This window comes from Microplitis mediator, chromosome 5 (assembly GCF_029852145.1).
Source record: "Microplitis mediator isolate UGA2020A chromosome 5, iyMicMedi2.1, whole genome shotgun sequence".
Classification (NCBI taxonomy): domain Eukaryota; kingdom Metazoa; phylum Arthropoda; class Insecta; order Hymenoptera; family Braconidae; genus Microplitis; species Microplitis mediator.
In genome coordinates, this window is record NC_079973.1 from 10,119,001 (window position 1) to 10,141,191 (window position 22,191).

At 31.9% G+C, this 22,191-nt stretch overlaps 1 protein-coding gene across 4 annotated transcripts in view; it reads left to right on the forward strand.

Moving 5' to 3' along the window:
- LOC130667765 (homeobox protein abdominal-B-like) overlaps positions 1–21,993 on the forward strand; it is an 88,390-nt gene extending 66,397 nt beyond the window's left edge. For 2 of the 4 annotated variants that reach the window (XM_057469599.1, XM_057469600.1), the window contains 4 exons: positions 5,051–5,143; positions 5,769–5,812; positions 11,171–12,196; positions 17,908–21,993. In XM_057469599.1, coding sequence (XP_057325582.1) covers positions 11,212–12,196; positions 17,908–18,395 — 1,473 coding nt within the window. In that variant the 5' untranslated portion in view covers positions 5,051–5,143; positions 5,769–5,812; positions 11,171–11,211 and the 3' untranslated portion in view covers positions 18,396–21,993. Of the gene's footprint in view, positions 1–5,050; positions 5,144–5,768; positions 5,813–9,491; positions 12,197–17,907 lie in introns of those variants that run through there. The other 2 variants (XM_057469597.1, XM_057469598.1) reach the window with 2 other exon arrangements.
- Positions 21,994–22,191: the final 198 nt, after the last annotated feature.

Below are 22,191 nucleotides of genomic sequence, written 5' to 3' on the forward strand. Positions count from 1 at the left end.
TGCTTATGCGAAAAATTATAATTATGCTGTATCATAATATTCACTACGCGCGAGACACATCGATAAAATTTGAAAACAATTACTTCTGTACATTATAATAATTGTGATGCGGCATAATAATTTTTCATAAAAGCATAATAATTTTTTGGATGCTTCCCTTCTTGTTCCAAGTTTGGTCGACAGCATCATAAAAATTGGTAGGTTTCGAGTAAACATTTTTCTCCGTGCAGAATTCCTAAGGAATTCATAATTTGTGTCAAAATAGGACTTTCGGATGAAAACTAGAAATGCAATTTTATCGTAACGGATGGTGAGAATTTCAGTCAAAAAAAGTAATATCAGCTGAACGTACATAATTACAGAAAGATGCAGTTAAGAAAAATAATGTAGGATTTCCCAGATAAAAATAAAGGTTTCATCGGGGAAAAATTATTGTCGAGAGTAGTCTCTCTAAAAATGAATCAGTGAAATTCACTTCAAAATAGTGAATATTCACTGGGAACCAGCTATAAGTATACCACTGGTAGAATTAGTGGTATACTTATAGCTATAGAAATAGTGACTATCCACTGATTCGCGAGAATTTCACTAATTCATTTTTAGAGAGGTCGATCGTAAATTTTCGATTCAGTGTCTTGCTAGCAATAATTCGTCGGAATTCGATCGATCTTTAAATGAATTAGCAGGTATTTATACCGATGCCCTAAAATTTCTTCTTGAACACCGGATAAATTCTGAATGTTTTCACAACAATGTTTTCGAGCTCAAGGATTTCGAAATTAGCGGGCAGTTGTAGGGCTGGCCCGTAGGGTCAATTGAGAGACAGATTTTTTTCGAGTGTAATCAAAAAAATTCTAGAATAATTTTTAGGTAAATATTCCATAAAATGAACCATGTAATTTTTATAGGACGTTTTTCATAGTAAATACTGCCAACAATAAATGTCATTAAAGAAATTCAAGAATTCTTCTTCATTTTTTTTCTTAAGTAATGAATATTTCTTTGATTACATGAAAGTTATATATGTGCCCAAAGTTATTATAACAAATGTTCAAGTTTGTGTCAGTGTAGCATAGAGACACAGAATACTGCCATGTTGAGCTAGTGTAGAAACCTGGTTTGAGAAATCGTGATCTCGGATTGGCCCGAACGCCGTAGAGAAAGCACGTTCTACGAGGGTGCGCACAAGTAAGAGATAATAAATGTAACAAACAAAAGAGAGAAAAAGAAGAAGAGATAAAGGGAAGTAGGAGAGTCTTTGGACGTCTCAACGCCCCGTTGAAATTGGCACGCGTCATATCCTCAACTTTTAGGACCCTGCTTCCATCATCTTCTGTCTCTGTCGCTCTTCAACTGACGTACACTTACATTTCTACCTTTTAGGGTATTTCTCAAGTTTCTCTCTCTTCTGAACATTTAACTTCTCTCAGCTGTCCAATCTTAAGACTACTTACAATCCCCGTACCATTTCCTGACTAGAATACGTTTTAATTCTGCCCTTTACTCAGGAAATAAGATTTTTTTTATTTTATGTCACTGTAAAAGGGTTTTCTTGCTTCTTTTTATATTTATCTATCTAAATATATGTGCAAGTAAACTGTATTTAATTATAAATTTATTTTATTTAAAAAAAAAAATTGAACCCATTTTATCTGTAGTCGATTGTGGGTATTCTCGATAAATAGAAATATTAAAGACGTCGACGGGGATATTGCTACTGATTTTCGTGAAATGAGTTGAGATCACGCGGAATAAAAAACAAAATTGTGGGGATGAAAAAGCTCTAACGTTTCATTGTCAGAAAACACTAGATAGTAAAGTGAAACTTATCTGCTTCCCTAGGGAAAATAAGAAGATTTCTTATATCTGTTAATGTACGATACGAATATTCTTTAGAACTGTTTTTTCTTATCAGAAATAGTCTTTGTTTAAAAAAAAAATCTATGATATAAAATGCAGTTTTTTATGCGCGATTGAAAAATTTCGATTTGTGCAACGGAAGTTAAAATTGATAATTTTTTTGTCCGTTTATAGAAATAAAATATAGCACAAAAGATAAATAAAATTACATATATATGATTATCTATTGCCGTTTCCCACACTTATCAAGTTGCTAATGACAAGTTCTTAATATCCTTCAAGTGAAGCGGAAACCGATATTCGCTTACAAACATATACAGATATATATATATATATATACACCGATCGTAAAATACCAGCTGATTTTATCGGCAATAAATTTACACTCTTGGTCGATTCTACTGGCACTTGAATGATGACACTCGTTCATCACCTTTGCACAATTACTAAAAATGTCTAGGCGTGTTTATGTATTTTTTTTTAAATCTTAAATCGATTTTAATACCAGTCAAAATATCCATGGGTTCACATTAGTAACAGTCAAATATACACTGTAAAAAAAAACGGTGTAAGACTACGCGACCCCGATGTCAAATTTGATCCCGAAAACTGTGTTAAAATAACACCGGTACACGGAAAAAATAGGTAATTTTCCTAGGTTACATAGTAATATTTCCTTTGTTCGCATGAGAATTTTTATTATGCTAACATAGGAATAATTACTGTTCTAACATAGAAACAACTCCCATGTTTCACGCAGGAAAAATTACTGTGCTAACATAGGAACAGTTCTATAATTGGCGCTGGGAAAATTATTATGCTAACATGAGAACAGTTCCTATATTTAACACAGGACAAATTACTGTGCTAACATAGGAACAACTCCCATGTTTGACGCAGGGAAAATTACTGTGCTAACATAGGAACAGTTCTATAATTGGCGCTGGGAAAATGATTATGCTAACATGAGAACAGATCCTATATTTAACACAGGACAAATTACTGTGCTAACATAGGAACAGTTCTATAATTGGAAGCAGGGAAAAATACTGTGCTAATATAGCAGCAGTTCCTATATTTTACACAGGAAAAGTTACTGTGCTAACAAAGAAACAGTTCCTATATTTGATACGGGAATAATTACTGTTCTAACATAGGAACAGTTCCTAGATTTGATACAGGAATAATTACTGTTCTAACATAGGAACAGTTCCTATATTTGATACAGGAAAAGTTACTGTGCTAACATAGAAACAGTTCCCATATCTGACGCAGGAAAAAGAACTGTGCTAACATAGACAAAATTACTGTACTAGCACAGGAACAATTCCTATGCTGACGTAGGAATTTTTCCTATGATTGCATAGTAATTTTTACTATGCTAATATAGGAACTTTTCCTATGTATTATAGGAAAAGTTTCCATGTAATATAGTTTTTTGCCTATATTTTCAAAGGGAATTTCCCTATGTTAATACAGTGAAATTCCTATGCTGACATAGTAATAGTTACTATGCCAACATAGGAAAAACAACTGTTTTTTTTTCTCTGTGTACACAGAGAAAAATTCTGGTGCCGCGAAATTTTTCTTAGTCCTAAGAAAATTTTTTTCTTCCATCTACATTGCAAAATATTTCTTTCACCAAAAAATCCTTCTTTTTTGTGTATTTTTATTTCAATTAATAATAATTTTGTAATTTTTACGAAATATAATTATTATTTCATTTGTATTTTGTGATTTTAAAACACTACTTACCCTTTTGTATTCTGATTGGAGTTAATTCACTCCTTATATACACCGATTGAATAAAATCTTTACATTGGTGTGAGTTCATTTTAACACCGCATCAGTATTTAAACAAGTCCATTTTTACACTGTAATCTAACAAACATATGTTTTATAATTTAAATATATTCTACAGATATTTATTGTATTTTTTCAATAATAATTTAAAACCTAAAAGACATAAATTATTTTTAAAATTTTTAATAGACCACCGGTATATTAATAGATACCTTCGGTATTGACTCATGTTTAATCCAACAAATTGATACAAGTGAAGTTCATTGACCTTTTTTTTTATTGCTCTAATATTAAAACTATGAAAAAAATAATAATAACGTCAATGTAATATATATATATATATGTATAATGCATGATAAGTTCAATTAATGCTTCCATGGAATGGGATCGAAATTACATATTTTTATAAAATATATAGAACTACTTTCAATCACTCGTCTGCAGTAAAAAAGAAAATACTGACAGAAACCCAAGAGCTTTTGCATGTTAACCATTAAATTTTCCAGCCAAAGTCTCCCGCATAATTCGAGTCTTGTCATTTCATTACTTTTACTGTTGATTCGAATATTTACTCTAATGCAAATACTAAAAATCAAAAAACCCAAATGTATTTTCTGCTGATAAAAAATTTTAACTATAACATTTTTTATGACTTAAATTTGGTCTTGAAATAAAAAAAAAATTTACATATAAATTATAATAGATATTTTTTTCATTTCTGACAATATATGTTTTTTTTATACTTTTTCCTTGCGTATATTTTTGTAGCATCCCATACTTTTCGGGTGTGGCCCATAAATTTATTCAAACCCTCAAGAGATCGTAGTCGTTTTAACCCAGAGAGGGTTGCGACTTTTGGGCTGCTTTGGAAAATTCAATCACTTTCGTATTGCTAAGATTAGCGGAAGCTTTCTTCACTTTAAAACATTACATGTTTTTTTTATCCAATTTTTCTTGAAATTTTTCAACTTAATTTTGATAAAAAAAAAAAATTTTATATTTTGATGATTTGAAATTGAGCATTTCTTGAATCAAAACAGTTTTACGTATGCAATGAATCATATTTTATTTATTGTATGAGTGAAAAAAATATGATATACATTTTATGATCATCCGGTTTAAATTTTATAATTTTATAAGAAGTTAATGATAACCCGGTAGATAATTACATAGGAGAGTTTGTGTTCTCGCGTTAAGAGGTTAGATCCCATAAACTGTTTTATATGATACAGAAATTTATATCCCTTGATTGTACATGCAAGTATTAGTACTTGGATCAAACTTAGTCAAGTTAATTTGACTCCCAGCCTTATATACTTAGCAATATAAATATAAGTATCGAAAAATTGAAATGACTAACTTATGTTTGTTTCTCATATATTTTCAGGCTGACGTTTCATTTTGTAAACTTGTGAACAAAAGGCCTCAAAGTGTTCGGGACGGTGGAGAAACCGTTTCACCCATTCGAGCTCTGCAGAAGGTAAGTTTTCAACAAACTTTAGTTAACTACACGGAAAAAAATAGGTGCTGCAACAGGACGCATTCCTGTAGGGGCAACAGGACAAAGTCCTTTTTGTAGCAACAGGATTTAAATGTTACAGCAACAGGATTTTTCCTGTGCAATAGATAAAATAAGGAACGAGTTTCACGTACCAATTTTTTTTGTTAGTATACTAAAAGTTCAATATTTGAAAAAAAATTAAGTTCGGGAAAAAATTCCACTTTTAAAATTAAAATTTTTTTCAAAATTTGAATTTTTTTCATAATTTGAAGATTTTCTAAAGTGAATTTTTTTTTTAATTTTGAAAGTTTACTATACTGACATAAAAAAATTGGTACGTGAAACTTCTTCCTTATTTTATCTATTCCACAGGAAAAATCCTGTTGCTAAAACAGGATTTTGTCCTGTTGCAGCATCTAATTTTTTTTCGTGTAACAAATTGGGTCTGACAATACTTAATAATATTTTAGTCAGCACCCAATAGGATTTTTGTAGAAGCTAAAGTTTTCTTTCGGGTTATCAATTCTTACTTTCATCTATAGCTTATCACAAAAACCACTAAATCAGTAATTGTAGTTTATAAAATTATTCTACCATTTTCTAGGCTCTCTGGCGTGTTTCCCCAAGGAGCCCTGCCTGGTATACAAGGTCAGTATAAATATTAAATATTCAGTCAGTAAATATATGACAAAAATACTTGGCAATTTTTTAAATTATTTTTTCGTTTAAATTAAAATTAACTCTATAGGGAAAAAGAGAAAAAAGGGGAGGAGATAAAAAATAAGTTTTTCTTAAACTGTAGGACGCCATAGTTAAGGGGCAATTTAGTCCATCTGGAAATCCGAATGAAAAATTTTCAAATCTAATGTCAGCTCAAAAATTTTTAATTAAATATTTTATTAATAATTTCCATACTTCATAATGACTAAAATTTCACATCAATAAAATTTCAATACAAATATTTATCGTGGGAAAAAAGACTTAATTAAATTTAGTAGAAATTTATCAAGTTAACTTTTCTTCTAGGGAACTTCTGTCGCCCCACATTTTGAATTTCTTTTTTATGGCTCAGTCATATCGTTATCAAACACTTGCCGGTGATTAAAATGAAGTGCAATTCATTAGAAACAGTGAATCTTAAATTTTTAAGAGAAACATTTCCCCTCATGTTCTGAATTTGTGTATGGTTGAGTCCTTTTGATAACAACACTTTATTGGCGACTCGAAAAATAGAATCAGTAAAAAAAACACTTAAGATTTTCTTTTTGATGGGCCTGTTTTGCCTCCCCCCTTTTTTTTACCCACTCGCCCATATAAAAAAAAATTGAATGATTATCGTTAATAGTAAAAATCAAATTCTCATTTCAAATGACTTATCTTGCCCCATTTTCTCAAAAGTATGGAAATTATTTTTACACGAGAAAAAAATTTTTTATTTTCAATTCATGGTACGGAAAATTTCTTGAGGCAAATAAAAATTTTTTGAATCAAGAAATCGTTTTTTCTGTGTAACAGCATCCGCTGAACGCGATAGTCTTCTTTGTTTATTTTTTAAATCACTAGTAATAGAGAATGTCGGAACAAAACCCGATTATTTCACTTTCATATCAAGCTCAGTAACGAGTTGATATAAATTTATTTTTTCTGACTTCGCGTCTCCCCATTTCTTGTATCAATTGATTTAAAAATTTTTCATTCAGTAAAATAATTTTGAAGAACAAAAAATTTCTATTCCAAATTAAATTTCTGTTTGATTTTATGTCAAAAAAAAATTTGCCGCTCCATTAATTTTTGAATTTTCTATTAACGATTTGTAAAAAATTAGACCCTAAAAGGATTTCAAAAGTCAATAAAATTTTTTTATTGTCGTGATATTTAATATTGCCGTCAAATTGTACAAAAATTTTATCTCTCATTCAATTTAGAATTATTTATAAACATCAATTAAAAATTTATAGCTCTATTTTCGAGGCTCCATTCTTCTTGTAATCTATAAAACTTATAGACACGACGTCAGGTAAAATTGACTTGGTAACTCGTATCATCTTGCAACTGTCATATCGTGTCTTTACATTACACCCGAACTATTATTATAGGCTGCGTGTGCGTGGCTCGCGCGTGATCCGAACGAAGGCGTGCTGCCCTCACTTGTTGTCAGATCGTTTTACTTTAGTGCCCATAAAAGTACCGAGATTTAGACTGCACAATACGTCTATGTATATATTGCCATGTACAAGTGTTACATATTATGCGTATTGTTCAGCATGCAACGTCTACTATCACAATTGATAGTTTTTTCTCACTCAAAATTAATGGATAAAAAATCTTAATATGATTTTTTTTTAATTACCCAGTAATTGAGTTATTTTTAAAAGGGCAGGAGGGGGGGGGTACTTAAAAAAAAAAATTTTCAATATTATAAAAATTGTAAATATTTTCCAGTTGATTTGACACTGAGTATTTTTATTGTGAATTGCCCGTATGAAAAAAACAATATATGGTTAAAATATATAAAATCATAAATGGTTGCAACAAAAAAATATATGATATATTATATTGTATATTATACAAAATCATATAGAGATTTTGGCCGGTTTAATATAAAATTATATGCAGTAGTAAATATATGTATTCCATATATGTAACTCATATGTTTTTTATATTAAGCTATATATATATATATATATATATATATATATATATATATATATACATTTACATTTACCTTATAATATATTGTATTGATATAGTTTCTTTTATATTCAAAAAATATAAAATTCTTATATGAAATGAAATATATGGTAGCATATAATTTATATTATATATGGCACCATATATTTTCTTTGGTATATTTAAGCATATATTTTATTCGGTGTATGTATCGGGGAGGGAGGGGCAAAAGGGGGTACTTAAGGAAATACCAAGTTTTCGAGGACTCAAATACGCGAAATCTTTTTTTTTTAATGATATTCAAAGTAAATAGAAGAAATTTTCAGTTACCGTTGAAAAAAAAAATTTTTCATTTCTGCGGGCAAAGTGGGGTACCCCCTAAAAAAGGTAAAAAAAAAAAAATTTCTGGATTTTAAACGAATTTGATTAAGTTGAATTTTTTTTTAAGTAATTTACATGAAGAAAAATTATATTTTACATGTTTATTGGATACAAAAGGAGAAAAAAAATTTTCAATAGTTTTTATCATAAAACAAACGTCATTAATATTTTTCAACTGACAATTGATTTTTGAAAAAGTTCATCAAAACAAATTCAAAGTAACGCTTAATTATATTTACAGAAGTGATTTTCGAATGTTTGAAAACCATTTAAAATATAAAATTTTTTTTTATCAAATTTTGGGGGTACCCCGTTTTGCCTACCCTACCCCCTTTTGCCCCCCCCCCTTCCCCTATGTATATGGGTATATTATATATTCGCATCAAATCAACTAATTTTGAAAATTTTGACTGCAGTTTAAAGAGTATATTAAAATTTATATCTAATTTAATTGGAGTTGGTCATACGAACAAGAAACTTTTTTTTCCATACACAATATAAATATATGTTTTTATATATAATCAGAATATATTTTTCGTATATGATAGAAATATATATTTTTATGTATGATAAAAATATATTTTTTGTATATGATTGACATATATATTTTATATATGCTAAACATATACTTCGTATATGATGAATATTATATTTTTTAATATAAAAAAAAATATATCAGAAAATATAGTTAAATTGGCCACATATATTTTCTGATATTTATCATATATTTTGACCATATATATTATTTTCATCATAATGAGAAAAAAAATGTAATTGACTTCATACTATTTTTTTACAAAAACAAAATTTTTCGAATACAGAAAAAAAAATTCTGGGTATACCCCATTCCCCCCCCCCCCCATATAAATATTTTGATAACCAAAGTAATTAAGCGCAGTGTAAAATTCGTTGAGACAATAATCGAAAATACTAAATATAAATAAATGACCTTCCACAACGTCATCGATATCTATTATAATTAATTTTTTTTGTTATCTTAATGTTCGTTTTTTTATAGACAAATATATACAAAAAATTTGTATCTAAATGTTGATTTAAAAACGTCCTCCGGCGATTACTTGTAGCGTTAGAACAACAGTCAATAGAACCCAAGTAGAGCGACGTATGTTAGTCACGTTGACCGGGAATGAGAGACAGGTATGCGAGGCGAAACGCGTATAAGATTGGCCGCGTGTCCAGAAGCGGGGGATAAAATGCATGGATAGTAGTGTAGCGTCACTATACATGCGATCCGCGTTTCTCGCGTATCAGACTCGCAAGGGCGAAGGGGAGGAGAGGAATCGCGACTAGGAGGTGGGGGTGAAGCGACAGGAGTTCGTCGAGTTACCGAGAGATCGCGCTCGCGTTGTTTTTTGGGTCGTTCGTTCGTCAGCTCCGCGCGACTGCCAGAGCTCAGTTGTCGCTCAGTTCGGCTCAGCGCGGCCACCCGAAAAGAAAGGGGGTTTTACTTGCATATGTGTGCCTATACGTACGCGTGTGCGCGACTCCTTTGCATTACTGTCAATTACATTAAGAAGGTGAAATTGTAAAAACCCCCTAGGGTCACAAGACCCCATGGTTATTTATTCCATCTTCTACCTGCTTACCGTAGAACGAGGTCATAAAAGGGATACACCGGACCTATAGAAAAAAAAAAAAAAAAAAAAAAGAAAAACATAAATAGAGAAAAAGAGTAGGGCAATAGAGGCTACGGTTTTAGTGGAAGTGGTCACTAGCAATTCCCAGTATCGCTTACAAGTTCGGTCAATGGGATTTCATATTTAAAAAAAAAGGGTTGGGTTTTATGGTTTTTTTTTTTGTTGTAACTGCGGTCAAATTTGAATGTGTCAGTGACAAAGTGAGACATTGATACAAAAGAGTAAAATAAACACGATTTGATGTGACGCTTCGCGATCGAGGTGTGCAATAATAAAAAAGTGAACTTTATGATGAAGTTTGCAAAAGATAGATCACTGAAAGAAGAAACGCATGCATGCGTGACTTCTGTAATTTTTATAAGAGGATTTAATATTTTAGTTTTAAATAAATAAGTTTATAAATATTGAATATTGTGAATAATTAATATTTAAATAATTAAATTATCAAAGGTATTTGATGTTGCCAAGTGTTTTTTGTCACAATTTATTGCATATTTTAAGCTAAACAGTTTACGTTAAGAACTTGATGCCAAAGTGTGCTGTGTTTTTGTTTTCTGTTACAACCTTTTCATCTACTGGATTTCTCATCTGGATCATCTCAACTACGACTTTGAAAAAATAAACAATAAATCGTTACGGATAAAATAAAATTAAACACGTGGGCGACAACACGTCAAATACTTTATCGCCGTGTATTCTTGGCGGGATTATCCACGCGTTCTGTCAATCTCGATTCACCCTTTCCTATCCCATTTTAATCGTTTTTTTATCCCCGGCTACGATTTTCCACCCCTCCACTGGCACCCTTCCACCTGTCTACTGCGGCGCTACGCGGGGTCACTCACACAAATACAACTCCTGCGCATACACATACGCGCACACGAACGCGCGTCTTGACGGGTATCGGATCGTGCCCCTACTTTTTGCCGTTCATTCCCCACACATAATCTCTTTTTATTTTCCTTCGATATTTCTCACTCCCATACAATCCATCCATCCTTTTCTCCGTCACTTTTCCTTCCTCACGACCAATCTCACATTTAAATTTTTTTCGGATCACTAATGAACACACGAATTCGGGCGATGACAATACTCTGCAACTAAAAAAATAACCTCTACAACGACAATAATAAATCGCGAGCGTCTTAATAACTGTGTCGTTATTCTACAATCACGATCTGCACCATCGCCGAACACGTGTCCTGCTCAACGGCGACCCTGTACGACAATGTTCACGCCGCGCCGCTATGCGGCTCCGGCGTTGGGCATCCTGGCTCTATTACACCGATGGGTACAGCCACCGGAGCGGGAAATTCCACCGGGGTGACCTGGTGGGCCATGATGAACGGTGGCGTCTACGAAGAAAGTCCGCCGCCGATTCCACCACCAGCCTCGTCATTGATTTCAATCCACCAGCAACACCAACAGCAGACCTCAACACCTGGATCCCACCAGCAAGCAACGACTCCAAGTTCACCTGGTGCCCCAAGTTCTGTGACAGCATCAGCACCAGCTCCAACAGCCAGTGCAAGCTCGACATCTCCAAGCGCTTCTTCGGTTGCCAGCAACAGCGCGACTGGGCCACTTCACATTCCAGCTAAAAGATTGACCGCGACGCCCATTGCCGGGACGACCTACGGTGAGGTAAATTGCGTGGAAGGGTCCGGTGTGACGGGAACTACCACGGGGGTCATCAGGCACTCGCACTCGTCTTCAGCAGGTTCACAGGCTGGTTGGACTTCTTACAGTCCCCACAATCCTCAAGAGGCCTACCACTCGTCAGCTGCAACGGCAGACGCATTGAATCATCACCAGGCGTACGGGGGCACTAACCCCCCAACTTATTACAACCTGGCGGACTCCGGTATAGGATCGTCGAGAGATAGTCGCAAGTCCAGTAGTGCTCTGAGCTTCTGGTCCCCAGCAACGGCAAGTTCTGGGACAGCAGCTACTGGTGCGACGAACTCTGATTACAAATCTTACAACTCAGCAAGTACTGGAGGTACAGCAGCAACTTCTTCTGCTGCCTCAACAGCTGGTGCTACTGACCCAGCAGTTTCTACTGGCCATCAGAGTTTTTCTCAGAGCTGGTGTAACTACTCGCCGTATGCAAGTGCCAGGCATCATCATTCTGTTGATACGTCCCACCATCATCCTCATTCCCAAGCTGGTGTGCCGTATCTGACCTCATCGGCACCTGACGAACGAGGGAGAATGGCCGCTATGGTTGCAGCCGAGAGTGCATTCCCACATGATGGATACGGAAGTCTCAGAAACTATGGAGCACCTGAACCCGTGGCATCCAGCCCCTATACGACACCAGGTAAGCATCAACACTCTGCTCTTATCCCTTTTTATTTTATGTTTTAATGCTCGTAACTGAAAACCAGGATTATACCTCGTCGCGTGCCCACCAATAGCTATAACCATAGTCATAAACTTTGAGATTTTCCTCCTCATAACTTAAACTGGTACTTCATGAAGAACCTGACCGTTGATTAATAGTCTTAACATGGGTGGTCATATTAATAATTGCTTGTCTTTCAATCCCTCTAGTCTTTTGTTTTTTATTTATTTTATAGTTTTTTTATCATTATTACACAAAAAAAAGATTTCTTGACTCAAGAATTTTTTACTTGCTTCAAGAAAATTTTTACTTGATCCAAAAAATTCTTAGCATGACAAATTGAAAACATAAAATTTTCTTGAAGCAAGAAAACATTTTTGGAGGTGAGAAAAAAATTCTTGATCCAAGAATTTTTTTTACACAGAATCAAAGAATTTCTTGACGCAAGAAAATATTTTCTCGCCCCAAGAAAATTTTGAATTCAAAATGCAAAACATTTCTTGGGTCAAAGAAAAATTTCTTGGGGCGAGTAAAAATTTCTTGGATTAAGTAAAAAATTCTTGAGTCAAGTAAAAATTTTCTTGAGGCGAGTAAAAATATCTTGGATCAAGTTAAAATTTTCTTGGGGCGAGTAAAAATTTCTTGGGTCAAGTAAAAATTTCTTGGCGAGTAAAAATTTTTTGCACTAAGAAATTTTTTTTTTCTGTGTAATCCAAAGAAAATTTTTGCCTTCAATTCATAATGCGAAGTATTTCTTGCGTCAAGAATTCTTTTTTTTCTGTATAGAAGAAATTTCTTGGCTCTGGAATTATTTCCTCGTTTCAAAAAATTTTTTCTTGCTTCAAGAAACTTTTCTGTATTAATTTCTAATGAAAAAAATATCTTGGGTCAAGTAAAAATTTCTTGAGGCAAGAAATATTTTTTTTTCTCTATTATTAATAAATAAATAAAAAAAAATGTAAAGGCCTATTATTCACGACTCATGGGTTTCCTATACTAGTTCGTGAAACGTCACAGACTGCAATCAACAGCGTCAGGTTTATTGACGACCGTAACTCGTAAACTTGGGCGCGCGCCTTCAATCAGCTGATCCGTACTATGACCCGTAGGCTCGGTTCAGTTATCTTTTACTAACAGTCTTATTTTTATAGTAATGTTTTATTTGACCGACATTTAGTCAACACACAAACTTGTTTGGCTAAGTGTCTTTTGTCTTAGAAGCAAAAAGTCATTTCACGAGACCAAGTTATCCGATGAAAAAGTTTTATTATTATTTTTTTTCTTGTCTCACTTCTTCATTGATTGAATTTAACATCAGATTTATATTTAGAGCAGTAGGCAACTTCTTTTGGTTTATTTTGATACCGACAGATGGCAGCTGCCTTTTCTTTTCGCGGTCTTCTTATGTCCTACGCGGGTTAATACGCATGCGTGTTATATTTAGCTGTCGCGAGAAAAAGATAAAAAATTTTTCGAGAGGGAGAAAGAGAAAGAAAAGTGGGAAGAACATTATTTCTGCGCAGCTTGCAATCCCTCGGTCTCAAGATTTATGATGCCGGACTGACGCTCGTACCGCTACGTCGGAAATATCATGAGTTTATTCACCGAGCTGCTTGTAAAGAAGCACCGTTTCATTCAACTTATGCTGGCTCTTCTTTCTCGATGTTAATATTTCGAGTCACTACTTTTATTCGAATCAAGTTAGAAATTGTTGCCTGATTTTTTTTCATTTCCTCACTTTTTAGTAGCAACCTCAGAATTAGATTTTTTATTAAAAATTCTTGCAATTAAATTACAAGTTTTCATGGCTAAAAAAATCTTTGTATAGATTGACTTACAAGTAAAACATAAGACGTGTAGAAGTCGGAATTCAGTCACTTTTAAATTTGCAAAATAATTTTTCCATTTCTAAAAAAAAATCTCTCATTTGTACTGCAAAATTTTGATGATTTTTTGTTGTGAACAATTTTGGTGTTAAAATCCTCATTACGGTGAAACTATTGGTCTTAGAAAAAAAATTTGTAATTAAAAAATGTTTGTCTATGAATGCAGAACAAAAATGTATGGACATAATTTTTTGATATTTCGCTTATTTTTTAAGATATAGTGGAATTTCTTTTTAGATCTTATTTTTACGAAAAAGTGGAAGAATTGGCGGCTACTGCCGTGATTCTGTAACTGATTCCAGGAATTTCAAGTCCTTTGTTTTGAAAGTTGAAAAGATTACAATGTAATTGCGATTTAACGAATTGATAAAAAACACCGCGTATACCCCCACTACATTCCATCTAATCATGTATATATGAAGCAATTTATTAAATCAATTATTTTGGAGACCAATCAAAATATCAAAAAATTACTTAAATAAATTTTGTTCTACAGGAAAATATAAACATTTTTTAGTGAGGAATTTATTCCCTAAGATCAATAGTTTCACTGCAAAGAGAAAACGAGTCTCAAAAATATTATAATACTTAATATATTTCAGTAAAAAATACTAATGTAAATCAATGATTGCATTATTTTTATTATTCCTTACCAAATATACAGTAAAAATCACAAATGGTAATTAATACTAGGTGTTTATCTGAAAAATTGCTATATCATTACTTTTATTACTATTTCATTGATATTCTTTTTTGGCAAAATATCAATTTATATGAAGAAAATATTCAATTATTACTAAAAGTTGAGTAATACATTTCATTATACGATTTAACGATTTTCATTTTGTAAAAATATAAAAATTAACTAAAAGTGTGTACTAAACACTTTACAATATGTAAAAGTTACCATCTGTGTAGTAATTTCTGTAAATCAGATGAATTACATAAAACAGCAACTACAAATTACTAAACGGTTGCAATTTTTCGAAAGCAGATCGATAAAATTAACAATTAGTAGAGATAACGTATGCGAAAATGTATTACAAGTTCAGAGACTTTCGTTCAAAGGTGACTTCGGACCGGCAGACTGAGGACAGAATTCGCACGCGGGAGATCGGGGTTCGAATCTCGGTCAAGTCAAGTAATTTTTAAATATTGAAATTGACACCAACACTAGTACACATGCCAGAGATAATAACAATAATAATAAAAAGTTAAAAAATTAAGAAATATTTAATTCCATTCGAATAGTAAATGTTACTAAACATATAGTCAAATTTATACTAATTCAGTTCATATTTATTTGCATACTTAAATAATAAAAAATACTAAATATAATTAAAATTAAATTCTCGACAGTAAAAATTCCAAAGTTTCGATGGCGTTTTAAGTTCACAATAAAAATTTCGTAATTGTACCTCATATTTTTGAGTAAAATTCCCTATATTTTTTTTTTGATGTGTAAAAATTTGAACAATTGAATTATGTTTATAACAATAAACCGTCAGAATTCAGTTGGACAAATGACAGATTCGTATCTAGAAATCTTGAAAAATTATTTTGCAATTTGAAAAGTGACTAGACTTCGTCATGTACAAGTCATATATATGTTTACATATAAATATACAGCCACGAGATAACTATCTATCAAAAAAGTTAATGATTAAACACAATCCTAATTTGGTTAATGAATTCAAATTAAAATTTGAAAGCTTATTAACATAAAATATTCGCTAATTATTCAAATCGTCTATAGCTTACATCAGTATTCGAATTGAACTATCAGCTTAATTGATCTTATAAAATTCAAGAAAAGGTTTTGCTCAGCAGTTGGCATAAGTCGAGATGAACTTTCCGTTAATTGATTCATTAGCTAATGAAACGGCCGTCCTACCTGTCGACCAGTTGATTTTTAGCTCTTGTCTATATTTAGCTCGTCTGTGGATCCTGACCTTTGTCAATTAATTTGCATATTTCCACGTTTTACTGGCCAATAAATTTATCCCGCTTGAGCAATACCACGCACTTGACGTACATGTAAGAGAAAGCAGGATAGAAATTTTTGAAATTTCAAAATAAATACATGACAGTTTAGTTTGTTATGAACATGGGCTTTGGTAACATTGACAATGATTTTATTTAAGCTGTCATTCAATTAATGAACTTTTTTCTTCATTAAATATTTAATCAAAAATTATAATTGACAGTAACTTGCAATATCCCATGAGCATAATTTCGGTTTTATTTAAATATCTCTCGAAAATTATTCGGAAAAAAAGTCATGTCTTAATTTGGTATACAAAATATATAAGATTGAGCAAAATGTAAAGTAGTGATAGTAATATATATGTAGAAATCGTAGCCGTGTGTGTGTATGTGGATACTAACCGTCCGATGAAAGGGAGACAAGTCGCCGAAATATTCGGTACGGTTAGTAAAACCGGTCCAATTATATCATAGCGCGAGTTGACCGTGCAATCATTTCGTTCTTGACTGACTTGACGCAACGCACATACATTTAGCATAATTTACTTGAATTAATCGTATTAATAAAAAAAAAAAAAAAATTGTATTTTTCTTGGAGTTATTAAATTAAAAAAATAGAAAATCTAATCTTTGATGGTCAGAAAGGATCTGAAAGACTCCAGGATCTTAACCAGTTAAAAAAAAAACAAATCGTTTTTTTTACTTGACATTTTAATTTTACTTGAGAAAAAAAGTATAAGAAGCGAATTTGTATGAAAATAAATATAATTTTCTCAATTTTTTAAATTATTGATTAAATTTGATAGCAAATTCTTGGGAAATTACTCAGATATCGAATTCATAAGAAAAATTTTTAGGGGAGGGTGGGGCAAAGTGGGTCTCTGTACAATTTTAGGCTGGCCCACTTTGCCCCACCCTCTATTTACAAATGGAAATTCAAATTTTCCATCAAAAACTTTTGTTATGGAAAAAAAGTATAGTTGGTTTTTTATAAATATCTCTATAAATATTGAGTTTTGAAAAAAATTATATGATATCTTTCTTGTAGAGCGTTAAATTCTCTACAAAAATGGTATCGTGTCATTTTTTTTTTAAACTCAATGTTTACAGAAATATTTGCAGTTAAACATTCAATGGGATCTTGTTTCTGCACAGAAATAAAAAAATTTCTTGGCGCGGGAAAAACTTCACACGAATTGAATACAAAAATTTTCTGAGGGTTGGAAAAAATTCAATGGTTAGTAAAACGGGTCAAATTATTTTATAACGCGACTTGACCGTGCAATCGTTTTATTCTTGACTGACTTGACGCAACATCCATACATTTTAGCATAATTTACTTTTATTAATCGTATTAATAGAAAAAAAAATTATATTTTCCTCGTAGTCGTTAAATTCAAATTAATTTAATTAACCACTTACCCATTTACAATAAAATCAAACATTAAATTTATATTTATAAATGTCATCGACACTTGGAAATTGTCGAGTAATTAAATAAAAGTACCATAAAATTTAATTGTTCAATAAAATGACTACTTATATCTTAAAAATATATTAAACTTCCTGTTATATTTTTTACTATATTTAGAAAAGGGGGGGGGCAGAACGGGGTGCTTAAGAAAATACAGTTTTTCAAATCTTTTTTGTTGTATATTCAAAGTAAATAGAAAAAATTTTCAGCTGCGGTTAAAAAAAAATTCAAATTTCGCGGGCAAAATCGGTACCCCCTTTTCGCCCCCTTCCCCTGTACATAAAGCATTAAAATATAAAATTATTTATAAATATAATTGTGGCAAAATTAATTGTTTCAAGGGCTCTGGGGTTCCTCCTCATCCCCCTTGTTTCCGGCAGGTTCATTGGGCATGCCAGTGAGTGTACCTGGAATGGGCGTAAGCTGCACCGGAGGGAATCCACTTCACGAGTGGACTGGGCAAGTGACAGTGCGAAAGAAACGTAAACCGTACTCGAAATTTCAGACTCTTGAATTAGAAAAAGAATTTTTGTTTAATGCCTATGTGTCAAAACAAAAAAGATGGGAACTAGCGCGTAATTTAAATTTAACAGAACGACAAGTTAAAATATGGTTCCAAAATCGACGGATGAAAAACAAAAAAAATAGTCAGCGTCAAACCCAGCAAAACAACAACAACAACAATAACAGCAGTGCAAACAATGCGAATCATCACGGCACCACCAGCGGTAATCATCACCATCCTGGAAGTACTCATGGTCCGTCGAGCCATCACGTCCAAGTCAGCCAGACCCACCACGCAAATGGCTCGGCCAAACATCATCAGTGACCCGTGGCCTTCTCTGGGGTCTTTGGTCACCAACCGCAACAAACTTCGACTTCTGCCCACAGCAACAGCAGTGGCAGCCTAAACACTCACGGTCTCGCGGCCGCAGCCGCCGCAGCTGCTGCAGCAGTCAGCCAGAGCCACAGTTTCCATCCAACCCAAGCATCCCAACTCGCAACAGGTCTGCCTCCGCACGCAACGACGACCGTTACCGCATCTCCAGCTGTTCACTCTCATCATCCTCATCACCCCTCTCATCAGTTGGCTCATATGGCGGCTCATCAGCACACAATGTTGTTCCATCAGTCCAGCCATGGTCTTGCCGCTTAACTACCGAGATGCTGATCATTAACAATCATCATTAAATAAATAATTAAGCGGATTAAAATATACCGTGATGTTGTTAATACTTTGAACGTCAGGACTTGAGAACTCCCAGAGAATCCGTTATTTGTATAAGACAGTACTTGTATACATTTACACTAAACAGGTACATATATATATAAATATATATAAATAATAAATATACGATGTCATTAATACGTTAAAGTTATAGTACACGGACACTCGATGATATTTATTCTGAGTGAGGCAAGAGACTTGTGTCGAGTGGACATTATAATTATAATTATAATAATAATAATAATGATAGATAATTTTTTTGACTGCTATACACTATGTGTAAGTGAGACAGTATGATAGGAAATAAATCAGTATGATTGGCATGATTTATAAATAAAGTGAAAGACAAAATTATTTACATTCGTTATTAAAATACTTCTTTTTTTGCTATTAACTTTGAGCTTTGTTATTTATTAATTTGTTTTTTTAAATTTAATATTTAAATATCCTGCCGATATTGTCTTATTATTAAGTTTTGTCTTTCGTAATTTTGTTAAAAAGTTTTTTTTGTTTTTGTTTTTACGTGGGTCGGAAAATTTGGTCGGATTTTAGTCAGTCTTTGAGGTTTTATAAAATTTTGAGTTGTTTTTGGTCTAAAGATCAGAAATAGGCTGAAAAAATTAGACAGAAAAAGTCGGATTTAGAATCCGAGGTGATCGAAATCTGACGAAAAATTATTGAAAATGAGTCTGAAAAAAGTCTAAGTAAAGAAGAGTACAAAGAAAATGAGCATTTCTTGGCTTAAGAAATTATTTTCTCGCCTCAAGAAAATATGAATTTTCAATTTATAATCTAAAGAATTTCTTAGTGCAAGTAAAAATTTTCTTGGAGCGAGTAAAAATTTGTAATAATGAAATGAAAACTTAAATTTTCTTGAGATTGAAAAGATTTTCTTGGCTCAATAAATTTTTGTTTACTTCAGAAAATCTTTTCTTGGCTCGAAAAATTTTTCTTCACTCCAGAAAATCGTTTCTTGGCTCAAGAAAATATTTTCTTTACTCCAAAAAATCTTTTCTTTCCTCCAAAAAATCTTTTCTTGGCTCAAGAAATTTTTTCCTGCTGCAAGAAAATTTTCGTTTTCGACTCATAATTCGAAGAATTACTTAGGGCAAGTACAAATTTTCTCGAGCCAGAAAAATTCCTTAAGAAAATTTTAGTTTTCATTCCATAATGCAAAAAAATTCTTAGAACTAGTAAAAATTTTTTGCACCAAGAAATCCTTATTTGTTGTGTACGGACGAATTTTGCATGACAATTAAATACGAATAAAAAGTAAAATTAACTAAAAATGACTTAAAATTTCCATTTGATCTAAAACGGATGAAATTTTCCGAGCCGTGTATGTAAAAGAGAGAATAAAAATGTTGCAATGATATCGGTTGGGTCAATTATATAGTACAATATGCTAGGCCCTACTGAGAAATCTGTCCAATTCGTAACGAGATAGTATTTCTCCACATATACATATATAGTTAATGGAATAGGAAATAAATTATAAATAAACTATAGAGGTAAAAAAATTAGTCTTGCCTAATCGAGCCCTTGAATCCCTCAATTCAACTTTTATGTGCATTAATTTTTTAACGCGCATATATATATTAGATATATTGACCCTTAAGTCGAATGCGAGATTGATATGGTAGAAAAAAAATATTTAGCAATTGATGACTCAATAAATTAAGTGATGATGGATAAAGGGATTATCGATTCAGGACTTGGACTTTATTTATTATAAAGTAAATATGTAATTATCTCGTTGATTTGAATTGTGTGGGATTTGTGGAAAAGAAAATTTCTAATTTCAAAATTTTAAATTTTGTCTTCGATGGTCACAAAGGATTTATAGGACCAGGGTCTTAATCAGCTAGAAAAAGAACCAATCGATATTTTTACTTCAAATTTTGATTTGGCTTGAAAAAAAGTTATCACGAAAAAAAAAAATAATAAATTGCTGAGAAATATTTGGACATAGAGTTAATAAAAAAATTTTTCTTCCATAAACAGAAAGTCAAATTTCCCACCAAAAATTTCAGTTATCGAAAAAAAGTATGATTGGTTTTTTACAAATATCTCTGCAAATATTAAGTTGTGGAAAAAATTACAAGGTATCTTTTTTGTAAAACGCAAAATTTTCTACAAAAGTGGTACCTTGTACTTTTTTGAATAACTCAATATTTACAGAGATATTTGCAGTTTAAAATTAACTCGGATCCTATAGATTCTATGTTACTGTTAAGGATTCAAATGAACTATCGCTTTTCTCATCCAGCCGCCTGTAATTGTGAGCAATTATTTACTTATTTCAATTCATTAAAAAAAATTCCATTCCAAAAAAATTTCCAAAAAGTTTGACATGGAAAACTTCTTAATTTGAGAAAGATTAGAACTTCAAGTTTGACTTTTGTCTAACGTTCGATTTTTATAATCGAAAATATTCGAGTTAAGAAAATGTTCAAAAATCCTAAGGAACTTTTAATTTGCCTCAAAACGCTCCTGCACAAACTTCTGAATCAACTATAAATTTTACTATCAAAATCCCAAAAGTTCAAAAATAGTTAAACTTGTAATACTACTGGAGTTAGCATACGTCTACTGATTTTTTGATTTTCCAAGACGATAAATCAGAAAAAAAATTTCAAAAAAATTACACTCATAGTTCTTTTCATTTTCTACATGTGCATTTTTTTTCGGAATTAATTTGTCGAAAAAAAAATCCAAAAATTGTATATCGTCTACTAACTTTAGGATCGTCAACTTGAAGTTCAAATCCGTTATAAATTTAGAAGTTCGACGTCGGACTTTTTTGGAACGAATTTCTCGAACACTGAAAAAAAAAAATTTAATTTAAATTGGCTATTTTAGTCATACGCGAATAAGGGATGAGCTGTGACGCATACACGTATTTAGATTGAGTTAAAAAAAAATACCATACTCATTATACCCCTCAATTATTAATCTATGTAAAAATATTAGAATGGAAAATGACATAAAATAAATAACGAATCGTGACGGGTCGTTGGATTAATTATTACTGTACTTAATGTTACAATAGTTCTCAAAATTGTGAGCTCTCTTTGTAACAATGGCCAAAATTAAGGGATGACTGACGTGTTGTATGATTGGAAAATAAAAAAAAGAGAATTTAATTTTTTCGTCGGCTTCATTAGATCTCTGATAGGATAAAATGTCTGTTTTTTTTTTTTAAATATTTTATTAATTTTGTAAATTGACCGTCGTTTCGAATCACACTAATATTTTTGAATTTATTATTTATAATTAAAACATCCCAGTGAAATAGAAATTACTATTATTTTTAAATTAATAAATAAAAATTAAAATGTTTTATTTTTTTGATTGTAAGCTTGTTAATATTTATTTTAAAAATAAAATACTAGTT